The following is a 23,859-nucleotide window of genomic DNA, read 5'->3' on the forward strand; positions in this document are numbered from 1 at the left end:
TGCTCTCCCAATTGATGGCACACCCCTGGGAGGGCTAATCCGGTAGGGAGTCAGTTGTCTGCATGTAATTTAAACTGATTGGGATTCACTGGCAGAGTGCAATTTGAACTTAGCTCTCATTGGCAGAGTGCAATTTGGGCAGTGTGCAATTTGAATTGATTGGCCCTCATTAGCTTAGTGCTCTCTCCCTATTGGTGGAACACCACTAGGGAGGGCCAATCAGATAGGGAGTGAGCTGGCTGCTCGCAACTTCAACTTTATAATGTTTAGCAATTTGTTTGCTTGCAGAAGATCTTGCGCAAGCAGGAGCTAAGGTTGTGGTACATAAAGTTTGACTGTCTTAGACCAAGTAGCTACCACAGCATTTCTCTTGTGTTTTCGCTTGTACTCTAGCCTGATCTTATCAGACCTTAGAAGCTAAGCAGGGTAAGCCCTGGTTAGTACTTGGGAGCCCACCAAGGAAATAGAGGGTTACTGTGCAGTGGCAAGTAATGACAAGCAACCTCTGTTAAATCTCCTGCTACGAAAGTCCTACAATCTCATGGCACTTCATACCACCCCCAAAAGATCTAGTGCAATGGGAAACCTTGAGCTGTTCTGAACCCATTATCACATCAAATTATATCCCCCAACCTTCAAATTCAACAACACATCAGCTGCTGTTCTGACTTTCATTACCAATGCTAGGATGCACGTTCCCTGCTAGAAGCAGTTTGTTTCTATTGGGAGTTATTTCAGCATTAATCCTGCTGGCTGAGTTGACCTTAAAATAAGAAGTGCATAAATGCCCAGGTCCCATGCTGATGTTTTGTAGCATTTTTATACTAATATAGTATCTGGGTGATTCAGCACAAAACTTTGCCAAAACAAATAAATAAATACATTCCAGGTGTCAAACGCACACAAACCTACGGAAACAGAGTACTGGCCAATAGAGGACTGAACAAGAAACCTCATTTCTAACTGGATCAAGGGGATTCCTCCCCTTCCCCATCCCTGAGTAACCCTGAAATAAGATGTTGGGAAGGGCCCAAGTCAGCCTGACCTCTATCAGTCACCTGGATGGACCGTTTGTCCTAACCTCAGTATGGCAGTTATGTTTATCTGTACAAGCTCTACTTTTTATTTTACTTCCGCCTTTTCCAGCCCAGAGTTTCCACTGACTTGTGCTTTCCTGCATGCCAAGAAAATGAAACTTAAAGCAAAAGTCTCTTCATTCTCCTACTGAGGAAATGGTCTAAGTTATATCCGACCCCACAAGCATGCTCCCATATGTATGTTGCCTGTAGAGATGGCTTGTCCCATGAAGGCATAGAAGCCCTCTGGCACACATGTACACATATCTTCAAGTGGAACTTCAAGAAACCTTCAGGTGGTGGCAGTGGGACCCACAAAGGATCTGGGTCCATGGGATGCTGGTCTTCTTCACCCTCCACAACCACAACTTGATCCTCCCTTTTCTACCCCCATCCTTTTCTCTTTTATCCACAACCATAACCTTCACTTATGTCTGCTCCCAAAATACATTCGTTCGCACTGGCTGGAAAACAGCCAGAATCAATGAACGTAAGGAATTTTCACACTGTGCTAACATTTCTGACTCCCTGGACAAACCAATTAAAGGCCATCGGCTCTGTATGCTTGAGAAGGCAGAGGGGCTGGTGGCTGCTGAAACAGAGTAACACTGACATCTCGTGGAGCAAGCGAATTACTGCCGGGTGACTTCTGAAAAGAGAACAGCTGTTTGCGAGACTCTGCAAAGTCCTCTGACCCCATATATTTCATTGGGTTCATTTTAGGTGTCTAATTACATTCCTGTTCACGCACTGAGTTCAGTTGCCCAAAATGCAAAAGAGCACAGTACAAAGCATCCATTTCAGACTGAAATATACTCTGATGCCCAAAGCTCCCACCCAGTTCAGAACTCTTAAAGCAGCATTTTCCCACCTTTTGACCATGGAGGAGCCCCTGAAATAATTTTTCAGATTTCAAGGATCCCCGGAAGTGATGTCAGCTGGCCAACACACACCCCCTTACCACACCCCTGGAAGTGACATCGCTACCCACATCCTTACCCCTCTTTTTGCTCCTGCACTCCCTCCCTCCCCCTACCCTGCCTCATGTAGGGCAGAAAGAAGAGCAGGACCTGAGAAGACAGCCTGGCCCCTCCCATACCATGCCACTCCAAAGCTCCCATGGACCCCTGGCTGGGATCCCTGTCATAAAAAGGGGACTCAGCGTGAATAGATGAAGATGCCTTCTCCTGAATCAGACCTTTTGGTGCCTCAGCACCAGTATCACCTACTGAGATGGGCAGCAGCTCTCCAGGGCCTTAGGCAGAGATACTTCATATCACCTATTGCCAGATCCCTTTATAACTGGAGACAACAGGGATTGAACCTGGGCCTTCTGCATGTCAAGCAGATGCTCTGCCACTGATTCATAGCCCCTCCAAACTCCAATTAACAAGTTGTTTGTGGGGGGGGGGGGAATGCTCCATACCTAGAAACTATTTTATTTCCAAAGAGCTTTGGTCTTTAGCACGAGACAACAGAATCCAGTATCCTGAGCTTCTGATATTCCCTTGCCATGAAAGGTAACACCGAGTCCCCCCATAGCATCTGTGACAAGAAGAAAACAAAGCTAAAAAGGCTGTTTTCTTTTGTGGCTGAGGAGTGTTCTATTCACTACAGAACACCTTTACTGAGGATGGGCCGCCGCTGGCTGCTGTTGTCCTCTCCGTAGAAAAGGGGGACATGTAATGCTGCCCTCTACACGACATTCACAATAGGAATTCACAAAACAGGAGCAGGGCCCATTGTCATCATCAGTTAGTTGGAGGATTGCTCTGGACACCGTAAACAAAAATGAGAAATTATCACATTGCTTGCTAAAATCATCCTGGTGTTTTCCTACTAGCTACAACACTGAATAGCCCCTTTGAGTTGTTAAATACAACAACAGCAAACTGTGCATATGATCCTTCGGTGCTGATCTATGGCCTTTCCTCACTGGTGTTTCCATTTTGCAAACTGGGAGGCCAACAAGCAAAGGATGACTTTCCTATTCCCACCCAGCTAATCCATAATCCAAGATAAATAAACCAATGTATTGTTTACGTTCCACGTGAACCACCCTGACCCTCATACAAATGTAATAAATAAATTGGACAAGAACTAGATTGTTTGACATTTCTCAGGTCAATGAATATTTCATTTGCCCAAACTCAGGAGTCCATATTTAAAAACTGCCGCCATGTTTCATCATCATCATCAGTAAAAATAAAAGGAAAGAAGCAGTAAAATGTCGGAAGAAATGTGCATTACACACTTACCATGCTGTTCATTTTCGATGAGGAGGAGCCCGTCCGTTGCTTTCGCAAACTGCTCAGCTCTTCCGGGTTTCCATCCTTTGGTTTTAAGATCATCCGGCTACTTCCAGCGGTACCTTCAGAGGAAGATCTCAGACGTTTCTCTATGAATCTCCACTCACGATGAGGGCTGAAGCTACTGGCAAGATTCGCTGTAAACAGGACAGGAAACACAGACCTCAAAACTGATTCAACAGAAGAGGAACCAATATATCTAATCCGCAACGTGACTTCATCGGCGGGCTACTTAAATCCACAGATCAGGGCCAGAAAGAGAGAAGGGAGAATTTTCTTCAAACATTGGGAATCCCCTTGGTTTGCAAAAATATGGGGAAACTTTAAAGAAAATGGAGGGAAAACTTTCCTCCAAACGGAGAAATGTCTTCGCTCGCACAGGGAACAACTACACTATTTTGAAATTCCACAATCAAATCTCCAGATACATAATTTAGATGTAAGGAACAGCTGGGGATCAGGCAGGATTAACTCTTGTTATGTAGATGATGATGCCCTTACCTACACTGGAAGTCACAGTATGGATTCCTGTCCTTTTTTTCATACTGAATTTAAATAAACCAGGAAAGATGTTTTGTTTTTAAATTGCGAAAACAGAAATAGAGCAAAGAGTTGGTCCTCTCTTCCTTTGCCATTGCCATGATGTAGAAGCAAATGGAAAATACACAAAAGCTACCAACGTATACCATATACGAAATGCCACTAATAGAAAGGACCCATCAATACAAGTCTCTTGCATTGCTTTCTTTAATCTTCTAGTGTGTGCCAATGCATCACAGTAGAAAGGGCAACATCAAGAGTAAGGAAGACAAGCCTGTTTCAGATACACCTTCTTCAGTACAGTTTCACTAGACATACAGAAGTCAAACACAATGTTTAAATTGCTCCCATGTCTTCTGGGACTTCTCTTGGCAACAGCTCTGTACTGAGGAAGATATATTTGAAACAGGTTTGTCTACTTTACTCTTGAGATTGCCCTTTCTACTGTGATGTGCTGGCATGCTCCAGAAGATTAAAGGAAAGCAATGCAAGAGACTTGTCCCGGCCTTTTTGATACAAGTAAGATATGTAAGTCGTGGCGAGCCCAAGGTCACCCAGCTGGTTGCATGTGGGGGAGCGCAGAATCGAACCTGGCATGCCAGATTAGAAGTCCGCACTCCTAACCACTACACCAAACTGGCTCTCAATAAATAATAAAGCATTGTTATCACCTCGCAATGACATTCTGCCTGGGATGGGGGACCATAGCTTTCATCAGATTCTCAAAAAGCTTAACAACCACCAAGCTAAGTGCTATCTGCATGTGCCTGAAAACCAAATGACATTGTTAAAAGAAAACAAAGAGGGTCAGAATACGTACCATTTGTGTGGTTCATTTCATATCCCTGCTGAGTTTGAAAAGACTGAGGTTCAGAAGATGGAGAGATGACCTTGGACTCAGGTATTGGGATGGCTTCTCTAATCTGTTCAGGTGCTCTACCATGTTGTTGGTCCCTATGTGATCCCTGTGCTTTTGGAGAACACCCATTTATTTCTTCCTGGTTTAAGACAAAAGGTTTTAATTGTGCTTCAGCTCCTGAGCTTACTGTTTCCAGATGGCAGGTCTGTCGAATGGGAAGTTCCTTCAATAATACTTTTGCATGGTTTGGATTAGCATCGAGAGCTCCAGATAGGTCACTAGCTTCGCTGAGCAGTAAATTCTCCACTCCCTGACTATTGGTTTCTATAACAGCACAATGCAGAACACTTTCAAGATGATCTGTTTTCCTTGAGAGGGGAGCAGAGGCAGCAGCAGCAGGATTGAGGAAGATCTGAGAGGTAGAAATATTGTGGACAAAGGTTTCCGCGTGCAAATTCCCACAGTTGGGCAGCCCATCGACCTCTGAGACAGAGTCTTCAGTCAGTGCTAGAAATTCTGAAGGCGTCTGGACCATGGTCACATCGGCAGAAAGCATCGGTGACTGCAAAGAGCTGCCTACACATTCTATAACCTCAGGAGAACATGAAGGGGAGGACCTGGCTGACTGGGGTTCACTTTCAACACTGGGTTTAATATCCAGATGGCAAGAAGATGACTGGACGCACGAAACTGACTGGCTTTCAGGAACTGGCTTTGAAAACCTATAGTGTGTTGAGAAGGATTTGGGGAGAAGTTTCCTTGAGGAATGTTTAACAGAGGACCTGCTTTGTTCCTCTGTGAAGCCAGAGTCGTCGCCTTCGTTCTTGCCAGACCGGATGCAATTTATGAAGACGTTCTTATTGGCCGAAGGCTCCCTGCCCTTTTCAAAGTCCTCCGTCGCAGACCTTGTTATCTTCTTACTTCGAGAACTGCCGAAGCCGACGGAATGCCTTCCTCTGCTTTTCACGTGCTCCTCCAAACCGAGCTTTTGCAACGTGTGACCGGACTGTGCACCGTTGGAAACGGTTGCATTTTGGCTTAGCGATTCAGCTTTCTGTTCGCTCCCTTTCTTGTGGTGGAAGCTAATGGAAGGTGTGCGGAACAGGCTCCTGCGTTTGCCTGTACTACCTGAGCTGGAGTTGGTGCTGGAGGGAGAAGAGCTGTGAACACCAACAGTACTATTGGAAGTGGGAGATGATGGAAGGGAATCGTGTCTTCGGCTAATACTTCTCCTGAATATTGGCAACCGGGACACGATGATTGAACGCCTTGATCCTGAGTCCCCCATCAGGATCCTTTGTGCTTGGCCAGGATCAGCCAATATTAAAATCTGTATGGGGAGAGAAGAAGAAGAGCATTGTAGTTATAAATTATAGACACCTTCAACTATGACTGCAAAAAGCCAACCATATAATGTAAGAAGAGCCCAGATGCATCAGACCAGCGGTCCAGCATCTTGCCTCATACAATGGCCAACTAGATCCTCTGGAGGGACAACAACAAGGCGCAGAGGCTGAAACCTTCCTTCTTGGTTCTGGAATTCAAAGGTTTAGTGCCTCTGAATGTACAGGTCCTCCTCAGTCACCATGGCTTGAAGCCACTGATAGACTTATCCTCTGAATCTATCTAATACCCCTTTAAAGCTGTTAGTTCCAGAGTCATCACTACATGCCTTGGCAATGTAGTGGCATTGTAACACTCTCTATGTAAAGTAGTATTACCTTTTATCCATCCTGAACCTACTGCCCACCAGCTTTATTAGACATCCTCAAGTTCTAGTACTGTGAGAGAGGGAGAAAACATTCTCTTCGTTAATTCTCTCCACTCCGTGCATAATGCATCTCCAAGTCATCTCATAAATCTGACCATATATTGCTTAGGGGCCACAAAATTATTTCTCTTCCTCTTCCTTTCTCTCTCCTTCTCCTCCTTCCCCCTCCAGAAAGTCCCCTTGCCCTTTCTACTGCTGGCTGAAATCTGGCACTCATCTGTCCCAGTCTAGAAATGTGATGCTTCCCCAGCCATAATACGAAAGGGCAACTTGACCAATACTCAAAGCCGACCATTTGAAATCCACTCCTTAATCAACCTAATGTTGGTTATTAACTCTCTGCATTCTCTCCAAAAAAACCACTCTTATACAACTGAATTTTTATGTTTTCCACATTGCTGTGCTGACACACTGGAATATCAATGTTTTTCATTGTTTCATAGTCACCTTTGTCACTTTCTCACTTGGGTACCAGGTCTTTTCTGGTGCCTATATTTCTGACTCTTTCCCCTTTTACATATTCTCACATTTGATTTATTTTGATTCCATAAGGAAACAAAAGGCCGAACGGGGGCTGCCGTTATTACCTCAGAATAAATGCGCTACATAAAGAAATCCTAGGCTTTCCAAAGAAATATAGCTCAGCAGCCCCATTCAGAACCAAACTCTCTAAAGCTGGTCTGCGCCACTGCGAGTCACAAACCACAGTGCATCAGCCAAGTACGGTGGCTCACCTGGGCTCAATATACTCCAGGCCTTTTGCAGCCTTCTTGGGACTGCCAAATCAGAAGGGTTGTCAAGCAACCAGGAGACATAGCTGCCGGGCCTCATTTGGGTTGGTGGCCGCAAGCTGTGCAGACCTATTCAAATACATGCATAATATCCAGTCCGAACCACAAAAACAAATTGCCTAGATAATAACGGGAAAGCTCTGGAGGCTGCTTATTTCCCACGGAAGAAATTAACTTTGTGTTTAGGCCTTTCCTCTACTCCAATTCCCTGTCGTTATTCCTCGTCTGCATGACAATTCGCATCTGAAATGGCCTCATAAAAATCGTATGAGGTAAGTTAGGTTGAAAGACACTAACTTGCTAAAGAGTACCCAGGGAATGTCAGGGAGTTGAAAATGACACTCTAAGCCAGGGGTAGTCAAACTGCAGCCCTGCAGCCCTCCAGATGTCCATGGACTACAATTCCCAGAATTCTGGGAATTGTAGTCCATGGACATCTGGAGGGCCGCAGTTTGACTACCCCTGCTCTAACCCCCCCCCTTCTTCCCCCCCACGGTCCAACCAACCTCCTGTTGCTCGTTTCCCGTGTCTAGAACTATTGTATGAGGTTTCTCCCTGCTGTTTTCATATCACAAATTATATTTTACAACTTTCACTGAAATCAATGGATTTGGGTTTCGAAGAGAAGTTACTTTTCAAGTAGGCTTCTGGGAATTGTAGTCCATGGACATCTGGAGGGCCGCAGTTTGACTACCCCTGCTCTAACCCCCCCTTCTTCCCCCCCACGGTCCAACCAACCTCCTGTTGCTCGTTTCCCGTGTCTAGAACTATTGTATGAGGTTTCTCCCTGCTGTTTTCATATCACAAATTATATTTTACAACTTTCACTGAAATCAATGGATTTGGGTTTCGAAGAGAAGTTACTTTTCAAGTAGGCTTCTGGGAATTGTAGTCCATGGACATCTGGAGGGCCGCAGTTTGACTACCCCTGCTCTAACCCCCCCTTCTTCCCCCCCACGGTCCAACCAACCTCCTGTTGCTCGTTTCCCGTGTCTAGAACTATTGTATGAGGTTTCTCCCTGCTGTTTTCATATCACAAATTATATTTTACAACTTTCACTGAAATCAATGGATTTGGGTTTCGAAGAGAAGTTACTTTTCAAGTAGGCATCAGGTTCTTAGCAGTAGCTTAATGAGTTTACCAGATCAAAGCACTTCACAAAAAGTAGTGCAGTAACACTGGCAACTGTCCTGTAAAATGTTACATTTTATATTGTATTGCATTGCATTATTTTCTTCTCTTTAACAACATACGTAAGAGGGCCAACACTATAAGGAAGGTGGGACAAGAGAGGACCTGACAGACATTTTATTCATTTATTTACCTATCAGCAATTTTGATACAAAAGACCCCGACCATTTAGGGATTTAAAGTTGATCACCAAAACCTGGAATCTGATTTGGTCCTGAAGTTCAGTGTGGCTGGGAGAGCACAAGTCGAATGTCCTCTCCACTGGGCCCAAGTAAGCTGAATTTTGGACCAGTTGAAGTCCTCTCCACTGGGCCCATGCAGCTGAATTTTGGACCAGTTGAAGTTTCCAAAGGCACTCCAAAGATGGCAGATCACCACTTTCAAAATGGCTAAATTGCTCTAAAATATTTTCTTACATTCACAGATCTTTCCTTCAGTCACACAGTGATTCTTCTTCTGTGTTAAAGGTAAAGGTAAAAGTATCCCCTGTGCAAGCACTGGATCATGTCTGACCCTTGGGGTGACACCCTCTAGTGTTTTCATGGCAGACTCAATACGGGGTGGTTTGCCAGTGCCTTCCCCCTGTCATTACTGTTTACCCCCCAGCAAGCTGGGTCCTCATTTTACCAACCTCGGAAGGATGGAAGGCTGAGTCAACCTTGAGCCGGCTGCTGGGATTGAACTCCCAGCCTCATGAGCAGAGCTGTCAGACTGCATGTCTGCTGCCTTACCACTCTGCACCACAAGAGGCTCGCTCGCCACAAGAGGCTCACTACTTCTGTGTTAACTGCTGCCAAAGCAATTAAAAAAAAATCTGTACAGCAAAACAGATCTCCAATGTTGCTCTACTCAGCAAAAAAAAAAAAAAAACCTGATTTGGTGCTGCCCACTTTCTAAACATACTTGGAAAGTGCCAGGAAAACTGTTGGTGGTTACCATTTTGGAGACCCTTGCCATAAACCATGACCTTTCCCCTTGCTGATACACGTGGGTAGGGATAGGGTGTCAATATGACAAATATAGGTGGTGATATGAACACATGACACTGCCTAATCCTGAATCAGACTATTGCTTCATCAAGGTCTGTATTGTCTGTTCAGACTAGCAGTGGCTCTCCAAGGTCTCAGGCAAAGGTCTTTCATACGTGGGTGCAGGCTACCTCCACACTATATTTGTATGGTAAGATCCCCATTTGTATGGTAAAGGTAAAGGTAAAGGTATCCCCTGTGCAAGCACCGAGTCATGTCTGACCCTTGGGATGACGCCCTCCAGCGTTTTCATGGCAGACTCAATATGGGGTGGTTTGCCAGTGCCTTCCCCAGTCATTACCGTTTACCCCCCAGCAAGCTGGGTCCTCATTTTACCGACCTCGGAAGGATGGAAGGCTGAGTCAACCTTGAGCCGGCTGCTGGGATTGAACTCCCAGCCTCATGGGCAAAGCTTTCAGACAGCTGCCTTACCACTCTGCGCCACAAGAGGCTCTTGCTATTTGTATGGTAAGATCCCCATAATGGGGAATGGAAAGAGATGGTGTAGCTTAAGAGTGAGAGCAGACAGAGAAAAGGGAAGGCACACAAAAGGGGAGGGAGAAAGACATGGATGACAAAAGCCCCCTGCCCACAACCCATTCACATCTTGACTAAATCTATGAGGAAGGACTGCAAGCACCAACATGCACAATTGCCAGTTTGTGAGCAAGGCACCTAAGCACAGAGAAAGTGTTTGCACACATACCCCCTCTGCCCAGTCTGCAATGTTCAAAAAGCAACATCCCCAATCACATAGGAAAGGAGCATGTGCATGGATACTTCCTCTGCACACTCATGAGCAAGCAATCACATTGAAGTGAGGGGGCCAGGCTGGCATGCTCACGTCCCCCTCCCTCCCTGCGCATTCAGTCAACATGTGGAGACATTGTATGTAGCCAGGTCAAGAAAGCATGAAATTAAAAAAAGACGCATTACTTAGAAGAAGGAGGGTGGTTATATACAGTAGAATTAATCTGCCAAAATGTTGTCCACATCTACCAATACAGGAAGTCTAAAGATGAAAGTTAGGGACACCTGACTTTTCACACAGGTATTTAAGCCAGGGACACCTGACTTTTCACCCAGGTATTTAAGCCAGGAACACCTAACTTTTCACCCAGGTATTTAAGACCTGAATGAAAACCAGACCGGCTGTCACACAACACTTCCACTCTCTCTCTCTCCTTCTTGGGCACATGCACAATTGTGTACAAACACACACACACATTTCCTGAACCAGAGATTATTCTAACAATGTAGCTCCTCAGCAAAATTCAGCACAAAACTACAGAAGATCCATTGAGCGCTGACTGTGCAAATTTTAATTCACTTTATGAAGACACAATGGGCTCCCTTCCGGCGCTTATTTTTCTAGACGTAATTATTTTTATGCATGCAGAACCAGCAGTCGGAATCACAGCCCCGAGGGAAAGTGGGGGGGGGGAAGAAACCACAATTCTGACTTCCAGGTGATACCTCATCAGGACTTATGAGTGCGCAGTGTCAGGATATAATCTACAGAAATGCAAACTTAGAAAGGCTGCTCCTCAGGGGGCTATATTCCAACACGGGCCCCAATAAACTGGAATGCTGGCAAAGCAGTTTGCGTGAGCGAATATTTTACTTTTCTAATGAATTGGCCATATGTACAGAGGTACTCGTGTGAAGAGGAGGAAATACAGCATCTATCCAGAACATAAACACAGCAGGAGATAGAAGACCAAAACCATGTTTTGTCTGTCTATATTTCATTTCATAGAATCACAGAATCATAGAGTTGGAAGGGGCCATACAGGCCATCTAGTCCAACCCCCTGCTCAACGCAGGATCAGCCCTAAGCATCCTAAAGCATCCAAGAAAAGTGTGTATCCAACCTTTGCTTGAAGACGGCCAGTGAGGGGGAGCTCACCACCTCCTTAGGCAGCCTATTCCACTGCTGAACTACTCTGACGGTGAAAATTTTTTCCTGATATCTAGCATATATCGTTGTATTTGTAGTTTAAACCCATTACTGCGTGTCCTCTCCTCTGCAGCCAACGGGAACAACATCCTTCCCTCCTCCAAGGGACAACCTTTCAAATACTTAAAGAGGGCTATCATGTCCCCTCTCAACCTCCTTTTCTCCAGGCTGAACATTCCCAAGTCCCTCAACCTATCTTCATAGGACTTGGTCCCTTGGCCCCAGATCATCTCCGTCGCTCTCCTCTGTACCCTTTCAATTTTATCTACATCCTTCTTGAAGTGAGGCCTCCAGAACTGCACACAGTACTCCAGGTGTGGTCTGACCAGTGCCGTATACAATGGGACTATGACATCTTGTGACATCTTGTGATTTATAGGCAGCTCATAACCATAATGATGTATGATTATGTATGGCACACCAAAGTTTTGACACAATGACCTCTTTAAAAAGGCCTCCGCAATTCAGCCAATTTTGCTTGTTACCAATAATGTGTTGTTCAAAATCCACACTATCATCAATTAAAATTTTTCCTAAGCTCCTAACTCCAACCGATTATAAACAAGCACAACAAAGAAATATTGTAATATTGGAGGGGGGGGTGTTCCAGCCCCCAGTTGGAGAACATTATTCAAGGGCTCTGGTGTCGAAAAGTCAGCTCCATGGATAAAACCTACTATCCTTGAGTCTACATTCCCCAAATATCACATACGCGTTCCCCCTTGATCCTGCATTAAACGTCTGTAAACCCCAATCTCTGTGCTTACTTGTAATAAGCAGACAATGTTGGGGTTTACAGAGATCAAGAAAGAGCAGAGCAATTTTGAAGCTTCAGATAAAAGGCAAAGGCTCAAAACAGTGGCTAATCTTTATTTTTAAAAAACAGTGGGGGTGTTTGAAGACAGCCCGAGGTGGATTCTACTGAGGTTTCAGCCTCGCTGAAATCAAAACACAAAGTTGATCCTTCCCTCCCACCTTGTTTTGTTTGAGAAGATTAATTTAATGAAAAGCGAGCTTTTAAAAGTTATCAAAAGCAAATAAGCATTTGATTATAATATTGTTTGATCAATTAAGGCCAGATTACACAGCAATGTTTCTGTGCTCAGGAGAGAAAGCAGCGAAGGGGAGCACATGAAATTGAGAGAGTCCTTCAGGCTTATGAGATGAGCACGTTCCCTAACCTTTAAGGAGAAATTACACATCGCTTCCCCCTGACACTTTATTGTGCGCCATGCAGCTGTGTTTGAGGTTTATAGAAACAGAAGAACTACAAGAAGAGGGGGGGGGAGTCAAAGAAGGGCTCGAATATCCATTTACTTCCTTTCCCAGGGAGTGTTGGCCGGTTTTGTGCCTACAGATCTCCTCTGCATTGAATTTCTCATCTACGCTTCAGCAGCGCTCCAAAGATGGGCGACTAAATGGGTTTCATAGTAGCAGGATGTGATGGAACATGCACAATACAGGCAGATGTGTCCTCAGATCTGCTTTTATCATCATCATACAAGCAGCGCTGCTGACAGAATCTCCCTGTGAAATCGTCTCGCATATCGCACCAAAGCCAGAAAAATGAACTGGCTGAATGACTCCAAAGCTACTATTTAGCTCATTTCCGGATGTAGAGGGAGGGAAAAAAACCGGCAAAGCCAAGCGAACGATTGAATTGATTCCTTTCCCTGTAGGATGGTGAAAACAGATGTACCAAGTGACATTGAGAGCATCTGTAGGGGTTCCAAAATAAGGTCTGAATATTCTTTTAAAAACCTTTCGAGCAGGAAAGAAGTTGCTTTAAGCAAAAGTAACAACTGGGTGGGAGGTGGGGAATAAATTGATGGGACCATTTTTCTATTCTTTTTTATACTGTTTTAGTAGTCCTCGTTTTATTACCATCATAAATGCCTCTTTTCTTTGTTGTAGACCATTTATATATGGATGGGGGTTTTGTGTCTTTTATGCACAATTGGTAAGTAATTGAAAAACAATGTGACTAATGTGGACATTCTTAAAGGAAATTTCTGCTCCAGGTAAACAGGAAGTGGCACATTTTTTTTTTTTTTAAGTCACAGGTGGTGATGCAAAGTTCCAAGGGGGAAAGTTGACTCAAACGAGCATGCTTTTTTTACATGTGGTATCATACCTACTGGTAGAGATTTATGAAAGGTTTCCATCCTCCAGGTGGAGCCTGGAGTTCTCCCAAAATTACAACTGGCCTCCAGGCTCACCAAAGATCAGTTCCCCTATACAAATTCGCAGCTTAACACGGTAGACTCTGAGGCATCATATCACCACAGAGCTCCCCTCCTGGCCCCAAACTCTGCCTTCCCTAAGTTATGACCCTAAATCTCCGGGGATTTCCCAATCTGGAGTTGGCCACCCAAGCCTCATGTCATTGGGTGCTGTTACAGTGCAATACCCATTGACGCCAGTGGAATCAGAAGGCTGTAGTTCTGTTTTGGATTGCACTGCTAAATTTGATTCCTTAGCCTTCTACTCTGGTCTATCTAAAAGCCACCTTCCAACCGCCATTAATGGGACCATCAGAGGAAAGTGAAGGATGCAGTTTGAAGAAGAGCTGGTTCTTATATGCCGCTTTTCTCCACCTGAAGGAGGATGCAGCTCTCCTTCCATCACACCTGTGAAGTCAGAAATATCATATATCCAATTGGCTAACACTAGTTTTTAAGGACTAGCAGCTGGCATCTCAAGGGACAAATTAAAATATGCTTCAGCTTCAGATCAGGACTTCCTAAATATAATCAAGAGACCCTCCCCCATCTTTGGGTGCAATTGTTGGGGAAACAGCTTCCTCCGTTTCATGTGTATCAGATGCAGCTGCCATGGCTACACCTGACGCCACTGTGCACATCCTATGTCCCCCCACACAGGTCTTGGGGGGAAAAAACACAATTTGGAAACCACTGCTTCAGAGTAAAGGACAAATAAGATTGAAATGTGAACATGAACAGTACTTGCAACTCCAAGCACTTGACCAAGACTTTTCATTCAACCAAAATGAGCAGCTTCCAAAAAAATCTTAGAAGTAAATGCCACTGAATTTAATGAGATTTATTCTCTATTCTGTGTGGATCCCATCTAAAAAGAGAGCCAGTTTGGTGTAGTGGTTAGGAGTGCGGACTTCTAATCTGGCATGGCGGGTTCGATTCTGCACTCCCCCACATGCAGCCAGCTGGGTGACCTTGGGCTCCCCACGGCACTGATAAAACTGTTCTGACCGAGCAGTGATATCAGGGCTCTCTCAGCCTCACCCACCTCACAGGGTGTCTGTTGTGGGGAGAGGAAAGGGAAGGCGACTGTAAGCCGCTTTGAGACTCCATCGGGTAAAGAAAAAGCGGCATAATGGAACCAAGTCTTCTTCTAAATTCTGTACATGGAAACACAACTTTCCCACACCTTCCCTCCAAAAACTGCCCCAAGTGCCCACCAAATTCCCTCTTGGGGAACAAGAGACCCCACACAGGAGCAATGAGGAGAATAAGGTGGGCTGTCATAGGAATACGGAATTGCCCCCACCTCATGTATGCACAGATTTTTCAACAGGATTTAACTTCAGCTGCTGTGTTGGTAGAGTTTTCCATGCAGTTGTTAATACTCTGGTACCTATACTGTGAAGCGGTTTGCAGAGGTCAGTTTATGACAGGGCTGGCCAAATGGAGGCTCTCCAGGTGTCCATGGACTATTATTACCATGATGCCCTGCCAGCATGCTCATAGTAATTATAGTCTATGGACAGCTGGAGAGCCAACACTTGGCCATCCTGGTTTATGATATACAGAGCTCCTACAGTCAGGAACCAAGCTGCCTTTCCCCCCAATTTCATTTATTCTTACGGTAAAATGTTAATGCCCTTTCCTTTAAGCCAGTGGTCCCCAACCCCCGGTCCGGAGAACGGGACCGGTCCGTATATCAGTTGGTACCGGGCCGCAACTCCTCCTCGTCCTCCTCCCTGGCTGCTGCCTCGAGGGCTGCCCTGCCATTCTGCCACCAGCTCACCTTTGGTGCTCTCCAGCAGCCGCATGGCTGGGGCTCCCCCTCGGCATGGCATTGCGCAGCTGCTGCTAGCCAGCGGGAAGTCAAAGACGCCGGCGGGAAAGCAAGCAGAGCAGAGGCTCAAGCGGTGGCAACGTCCCACAGCAAAGGACAACCTCCCCCCCCCCCGGGCCTCAGTAAAATTGTCCAGCTTTGACCAGTCCCCGGTGACAAAAAAGGTTGGGGACCGCTGCTTTAAGCCACAAGGACTCTGTATTTTATTTCATCAGGCAGAAGCCAGTGGCCTGTCCAACCAAATCCTAACCTCATTAAAGGCATTGTTCTCACAGGTTTCAGTGCCCCATACAAATGATTGAAGCAACAGATCAGATTCCCCAGCCACTAAATTTTTTATTGGATAAAAGGACAAAAGCAGCTAAAGAACATTGTTTTAATTCATTAATTTCCCTGACAGGCAGCTTTTCAAAAGCGCTCTTAATTGTCCGGGCATTCACGTCCGTGGGTGGAAAAAAAAAATAGACTGATTTTGATCAGCCGTATTGTGAGGACGATTTCAAGAAGCAACCGCAGAAAGACGTTTAATGAGCAAAAAAAAAAAAAAATACAGTAGTTTAAAAGTATGTTTAATTGCCAAGTACGATTAATGAAGGGAATTAGACGATGCTGATCTCGTGGAGGCCTGAACACGACGTGACACTAAATTAATGCAAATGGGGAAGAAACAAAAGAGGGAGAACAATGCTCCTTCTCACCTTATTAACAATTTCAGATGTTATTCACGCAAAAGTAATTTCCTTTTCAGCGTCAGTACAATAAGACAAAGCTGGAAAAAACAGATGCAACAGCAGTGCAGATATGTGCAGGGGGGGGGGGAGAGAGCATTAGAAATGCTTCTTTAAACCCCTACAGCAGCCTTTCTCAACCAGGGTTTCATAAAACCCTAGAGTCTCTTGATGGCCCTGGAAGGGTGGGAATTCATTTATATATATTTTTTTAATTTATTAAACATTTATCAGGTGGTATGACCATATATGGTCATGTTGACCCACCTACCCTCTCCCAAAATGGCCAATGATGGGCCTGGAGGGGATGGAAAGGGGAGGGGACCTGGGTGGACATGTCCACAGCTGTGCTTCCCAACCATATTTTGTATGATCGCACCACTTCTGGGGGTTCTGGAAGCCTGAAGAATGTTTCAGAGGTTTATCAGTGGAGTAAATGTTGAGAAAGGCTGCCCCCCGCTTGCTACCATATGTTATTGCTTTCAACTGCTAATTGTTGTTGATGAAACCATCAGAAGGAGGGTCAGAAACAACCAGGAATATCTCTCCCCACCCATCATGTTTGCACCCAGATCCAGTTGGTGGCATACATTTAGCTTATTCACAGATGACTTTTTAACTAAAGCCCCACACATGGATGACCATGTATGTTACCCTGAAAGCCTTAGGGGAAGGGTTAAAGTCCTGCCTTTTTTTTTTACTCCATATTAATAAAAAGGCAGGTACCTCTTCAGAGAACTTTACTATCTAAACCAGACTTCCTCAACTAGGATTTTGTGAAACCCTGAGGTTTTTTGATGGCCCTGGAAGAGTTTCCTAAATGGGTGGGAGTTAATTACAAGTTAATTAATTTTAATATATATATATTTAAATTTTCATTCATTTATCCATTCATTCATTATTAGATTTCTACCCCGCCACCTCTCAAAGACCTTTCATATCGGGTTATATGACCATATATGGTCATGTCCACTCACCCACCCCCTTCCAAAATGGCCAATGATAAGCCTGGAGGAGGTGGAAGGGAGGGGCCTTGGGTGGGCGCATACACAGCTCTGCTTCCCAATCATATTCGGCACAATCGCACCACCTCTGGGGTTTCTTGAAACCTGAAGAATGTTTCAGGGTTTTCTCAATATTAAAAAAAAGTTGAGAAAGGCTGATCTAAAGTATGACACAGAAAGAGAAAAAAACTGGGGACAGGGAAGAAAGGAAGAGTCCCTTCAGTTACGTGTGCCAGGAAAACCCAGGCAGCCTTTCCTATAGGACTCTTCTTCCAGCACGCCACGGCAGAAGCATGACAAAGACTAAGGAGCAGGCAGTTCATCCCCAGATCAGAACGTCCTCGTTTATCACTTTGCATTTTATTCCTCCCGTTCTTCCCCACCTTGATTCTGCAAATATACCTGTTTGTGTGGGAAGACAGTGATCATTCATGAAGGCCACTGCTGAATTTCTACTGCACAGGAAAACGAATCATTCCGACTCGTTTCTCAGCCAGTGGGGATCCCCGCCCAATTCTCTGAATGCCTAGCTGCTGCTGATCAAGGGTGTGATGAAATGAGGAAGCTATTTAAAGGGCTGCAATGTACAGCTGCACGACTTTTGCCCTCTCGAGTTTCCTCTTCCATCTGGGAGGTGATAGGATTGTTGCCCGGGTAATCTTCTGCCAGCTCTTACACGCTATGAAGACGAGGGCGGAACAGACACTGGCAGGGAAATGTCCTGGTTGGCCAGTGGTGGTCAGAAGCAAGCAGGACCAAGCCCCAACTGCCAAGCTCAAGTCATGCTGTCAACCCCAGACCAAGTTTGGAGGATTCTAAGGAGAGCAAGGCATAATACCATAGAGACCGCCTTCTGATTCCTGTGATCTGGAGATTAACTGTTATTCCAGGATATCTCCAGAGCCTACCTGGAGGTTGGCAACCTCACCCTGCAACCTTCAGTGAAACAGATGAGCAAATTCTCACCTGCTGGGTGCCGCTGAACTAAAATGCCATGCAGTTACCGGCCTGTAGTGCTTCAGGAGCCACTGACCTTGGCTTGCCTCAGGACCATGTTAACATATTGCAACACAGGAGGAGGGAAGTCCGCACTCCTAACCACTACACCAAGCTGGCTCTCGTGGTGGTAGGGTTGGGCGCTCTGCACCTGCGTGTGTGTGCCAACCGGTGCACCAACACCGCCCCTCCCCCCACCGCCATGGTGCTGGCTGCTTTGGGCAGGAACGGCCACTTCAGATGCCGCAGCACCTAACCCTACTTGGTGGTCTCTTGCCAAGCCATAAACTGATGAGTTGGGCTATTTCCAAAACAGTCAGCAAGAGAACCTTATGCCACTCACAATCCTCTACTTTGCTATGGGGATCCCCATCCGCATTTATGGAAGGGGAACCCTTTTCCTGACATTAAGGAAGTCCCACAGCAGGCACACGACCGCCCTACTGGACCCATGGCTACCATGTCCACCCTACACAGCCAACGCGTAATCACACAGGTCTGTGATCCATCTACAGTTTCTTCCAAACCTCGAATTCTGGCTCACGTACGATGGCCATATCATGCGACCCAACTCAGTGGAGAGAGCCATTAAGCTAGGATTGATCAGTGGTAAAAGGAAACCAACAAAGAACGCGATGGCTAGATACGATCAAAATGGACACGGGCCAGAACATTCTACAACTAAACGATGTGCCGCAAGATTGGAAATCGTGGAGATAGTTGAGCCACAGGATCGCCAAGAGGAGGATTCGACTGAACGGCTCACGCCATCATCATCATAGCTGTTTCTTCCATAAATAAAACTTTGGCTATGCCTTTTTGTGCCAGAAGATGGCGGAATGGTTTCAGCTTTGTCTTTTTGTCTTTCCCTCCCTTTGAAAAGCAAATTGCCTCGCCTTCTCAGTGCTCGGTGTTATGAGCCAGTTTTAACATCTGGATGCCTGGAGTATTGAAGATGCCGGCCTCTTTACGGGGAGGGGGGAGCTTGTGTCAGTGGACGTTAGCAAACGCCTCCTCCCCTCCTGTCGTAGGCACAGGGAAATTGCCCATCATTGTGGGTTTTTAAAAGCATTGCTTCACTTTGCACTTGCAAGTCGGGAATGCTTCCGTTTTCCAAAGTTGCTGACGAACTCAGCATTTTCCCATGGGTCTCCTACTGCCCATGTCTCTCTCTGGCACACCGGAACCATGAGCAGAGATTGCCAACAGTCTGCCAGCAAGTGTTACAGAATTGACATCACAGCAGCGCAGGGGGCTATCCCATTAAAAACCGGCTGGAGATGTGTATTGAGTTGCTCACAGAGAGTCTTGTGGCTAGAGGACAGACAGTGGCTCACTGGAAGAGCTTCTGCTTGCCATGCAGAAGGTCCCAGGTTCAATCCCCGGCATCTCCAGTTGAAAGGATCAGCTCAGAGGTGATGTGAAAGACCACTGCCTGAGACCTTCAGGAACTGCTACCAGCCCGAACAGACCAAGCTCATCGTGATGGCCTATCTAGGATCTGGTTCAGTATAAAGCAGTTTCATGTCTGCTCATGTGTTCAAGGTGCATCAGGTGGAGAAAAAGCAAGACACGAGCCACACCACTAGTGGCAAAGTCTCAGCCATAACCTGCATCCCATCACATTTCATTAGCTGCTGCTGTCAGGGTGTGAGCATGCACAAACACACCTCACAATTTCCTTAAGTTGTTTTGCTTTTGTGAACACCAATCTGATTTCGGCCCAGGGCTGCGCTTGCACCTGCAAAGAGCAGCTTTCTCTCGTCTCCCTTTCTGCAACAGGCAAAATAACCACAACGGCCCAAAATTAAGGAAGGTTTGTGGCTCAGTGGTAGAGCATCTGCTTGGTGTGCAGAAGGTCAGTGACATTAAAAGGATCAGGTAAACAGGTGCTGTGAAAGGCCACTACTGAAAATCCTAGAGGGCCATTGCCAGACTAAATAGGCAATACTGAACTTGTGGGGCCAAGTTCTTTGTGACTAGCCCCTGAAACTCTGCTCCTGGGATGCAAGGGACCCCCACGAAGAAGGAGAGTTGGGTTTTATACCCCGCTTTTCACAGCCCAAAGGAATCTCAAAGTGGCTTACAATCACCTTCCTTTCCTCTCCCCACAAAAGACACCCTGTGAGGGAGGTGAGGCTGAGAGTGCTCTGACAGGACTGCTCAAGCAGAAATGCACTATCAAGGCTGTGATGAGCCCAAGGTCACCCAACTGGCTCCATGCGGAGGAGCAGGGAATCAAACCCACCTCCCCAGATTATGAGCCACTGCTCATAACCACTACGCCACGCTGGCTCTCAGATTTCATGGGGCACCTTGAGCAGTTGCAGGACAGAGCTGTACTTTGTGCACAAAGTCCTTGTGCCCACAGAAACGCTGCACTCGATCCAACCCTATCTCCTACCACTTCCCTCAGCAGAGCTTGAAGCATTCCACTAGGCCTCAGTTGACTTTCATGCAATTTAAGTCTCTTCTTCCTTGGATTGAAGGAAGGCATCCAGGTTTGCAGAGCAGAGAGGTGTCACGAATGCCATAATCTAGAAGCAATGTCTTCTCAGGAATGGTCAACTTAGAATCATAGAATCATAGAGTTGGAAGGGGCCATACAGGCCATCTAGTTCAACCCCCTGCTCTACGCAGGATCAGCCCTAAGCATCCTAAAGCAACTTCTGCATGCTCCACTCCTCAAATAGCAGTCCATGAATGAGGAAGTACATTGTACCACATCACCTCACAGGCTCATTACAAGCATTCAGGCTTCAGGGTTATGGAACATAAAAGCCTTATGTGTAGAGGAACACACTGCTCCAATGATCCCCTGCTAAGGCAGCTTTCCAGTGGGGTTTAACCAATGAAGACTGTGCATGAGACAGCAGTGCAATCCACTAATATGGAATAGACTTAGTGCCCTCTTCTTTGCAGACTGGGAGGCAGAGTTCTAACCAGGGCATGAAAAGTGAAGTGCACACAATGCTGAAGGGTTCAATAAAAGGTGAGTGACAACTAAAATAAGCACTGTTACAATTATTCTTGTTATTTATGTGCTTATCTTTATACTAAAATAATGGAGAAGCCAGTTTTAAATATGGGCGGAGGGGTGTGGTGCCCCCCTCCAGTCTCCCGGTGAGATAGCAGTGTGGATGTGCAGCATGCCTGGCCAGCCTTCCCCAGCGTCATTTGGTGCCCGGGAGGTGGGCGGGAGTGGCAAAGCCAGCACACAGCACACCTGCCCATCCTTCTGCTCCCTTGCCCAGTTGTGAGGGCAGTGGCCCACAGCATGTCCGGCCAGGCTTTCCCGCCATTACCTGGAGGTGAGCAAGAGTGGCATGGCCAGTATGCAGTGTACCTTGCCGGCCTTCCACTCTGTCCCCCAGTATCCAGGAGACCAGGGTTGTGGGTGGCCATTCAGCATTCCTCCACTTCCCCTGGTGACTGAGAGAGCAGGGTGGCCATGGCTTACCTCCTTGCTGGCTCTACATCATCATGGGAAGTGCTGGGGACAGGAGGAGGAGAACAGCGAACAGCTTGTGACTGACCCACAGTGGGGCAGAGTTCTCACCCTCTCAGGGGGAACACTTCCCCAGTGAGGGCCAATCAGAGGTGCACGTTACCATGAAGCATGGAAGATGGCTACTGAGAAGGTATGGGGGGCACAATGTTAATTTCTTGCCTCGGGTGCAAAATTAGATCATTATGCTCTGCTGGTGGGACAAGGACAGGAAAATCCTAGAGAAAGATGCAACCACGAGGGATGTTTTCTTTCTCATGCAAAACTCGGGGCCCTCCCTTCCCCCATTACAGATGAAATGATAGATGAAGTTTGACCGCATATTGATTGTGGCTGCTGTAGCTGCCCCCTACCCCCCGGGGCCCAAAAAAATCAAAACAAAATTGATTGGTGACTCAGCAACCGGCAACCAATCTCCGTTTGGTTGTAAAAAACTAACACATCCATTAATATATATACATGTACAGCAGTGATATAAAAATAATGGTCATGATGCTAATAAGTTTCTCCACTATAGTTCCCTGCAAATCTTCCTGCTACTAAATCCGTTCATGTGTACTGAATGAATTCTATTTGCCGGCTGCCAACGCGGCATACCTAAAACAACCTGGTTGTGAGATTAGAGGAGTGTAATTGTCTCCCTTCCCACTTGACCCCCATTCTCTTCCTCCTCATTCCTTCAGTGTAATAGTCTCCTTTGGGGGTTGGGAACGTCATACTCGCAGTTTCATTGATTTCCGTTCCTGTGGGAAGAGGCACATTCTTCTCTACATTAAAACAATTTGTAATGGGATTAAGGGAGAATGCAGAAACGGGAATATTTGAATCCCAAAACAAAGCATTGACACACATATACAGGTGCGTATACAGCATGTATCTGCGTAATATCCAGCACACTTTAGGTGTTGAGGCTTTCAGCTGCCAACGAGATGCCCCATGATCCCAGATTCTCCTTGATGGCCTAGGAAATCAAATTAAATGCAGCTTCAATATACGTCTTTCGCTTGCTTCTTGAATGTTGCTCTTGCCCACCTTTCGCATTCTCTGAACGTCTCCATTTCTCCCAGATACCTCCTCCCAGCATCTGTCCTTGCCACGATAGAAAAGGAACAGCCTGACAAAACAGTGAGACCGTGCATGTCGTAACATGCCCTTCTAGGGAATGCTGAAGTCAAGATGGAGGGAAGGGAGAAAAAACAGAAGCCGCTCAATTAGAGGAGAAGCCACCGCGCTGCCACCAGTCAATGGGGACTAAGCCTTCAGCGGACAAAGCGGACAATATACCGCTAACCCGCAGTTCATCCCTAAAATGACAGCCAGTGTGCTGTAGTGCAGGGTTGGCAACCTGTGGTCCTCCAGATGTTCATGGACTACAATTCCCATGAGCTCCTGCCAGCATTTGCTGGCAGGGGCTCATGGGAGTTGTAGTCCATGAACATCTGGAGGACCACAGGTTGACTACCCCTGGTGTAGTGGTTAGAGTCCTGAACTGGGGATGGGGAGACGCAGGTTCAAATCCCTACTCTACCATGATAACTTCCTGGGTAGGATTGGATCTGACGTCCAAGACCAGAGAAAACAGCTGCTTTGGAAGGTGGATTCAGTGGCATTACATCCTGCCACAGTCCCTCCCCAGTCTCCACACACACATCCTCAAAATTCTGCCAGTATTCCCCAACCTCAATACTGGGGTAACTTCAGGCCAGCCTCACATTCTCAGCCGAAACCTCATGGGGTTGTCAGGTGGATAAAATAGACAACAGGATAATGATGTAAGCTGCTTTGCGTTTCTATTGGAGAGAAAGCGGGGTATAAATTTAGTAAATACAAAATAAAAATATACCTGGTTATGGCTAGATTATGGCACCCATAAAGTATGAGTCACTGAGGAGCATGATGGCAATGTAGGCAAGCCAAGCTTAAACAGATTAAACATTGTACTCATAGGACCTGCCACTTTGACCTAGTCTGGGCTAGTCACATGCACGTGTGCTAGAAATAGCATCTGTTTAAACATTCAGAATAAGATCCAAAGAAT

General features: G+C 46.0%; 1 protein-coding gene across 5 annotated transcripts in view; it reads right to left on the reverse strand.

The window, feature by feature from the left end:
- Positions 1-23,859, reverse strand: part of CCSER1 (coiled-coil serine rich protein 1) — a 739,837-nt gene that overhangs the window by 598,899 nt on the left and 117,079 nt on the right. For all 5 annotated transcript variants that reach the window (XM_077300888.1, XM_077300887.1, XM_077300889.1 and 2 more), the window contains exons 2-3: positions 4,746-6,114; positions 3,335-3,522 (exon numbers count right to left, since the gene is read on the reverse strand). In XM_077300888.1, coding sequence (XP_077157003.1) covers positions 3,335-3,522; positions 4,746-6,072 — 1,515 coding nt within the window. In that variant the 5' untranslated portion in view covers positions 6,073-6,114. The remainder of the gene's footprint in view (positions 1-3,334; positions 3,523-4,745; positions 6,115-23,859) is intronic.

Source organism: Paroedura picta, chromosome 10 (assembly GCF_049243985.1).
Source record: "Paroedura picta isolate Pp20150507F chromosome 10, Ppicta_v3.0, whole genome shotgun sequence".
Classification (NCBI taxonomy): Eukaryota; Metazoa; Chordata; class Lepidosauria; order Squamata; family Gekkonidae; genus Paroedura; species Paroedura picta.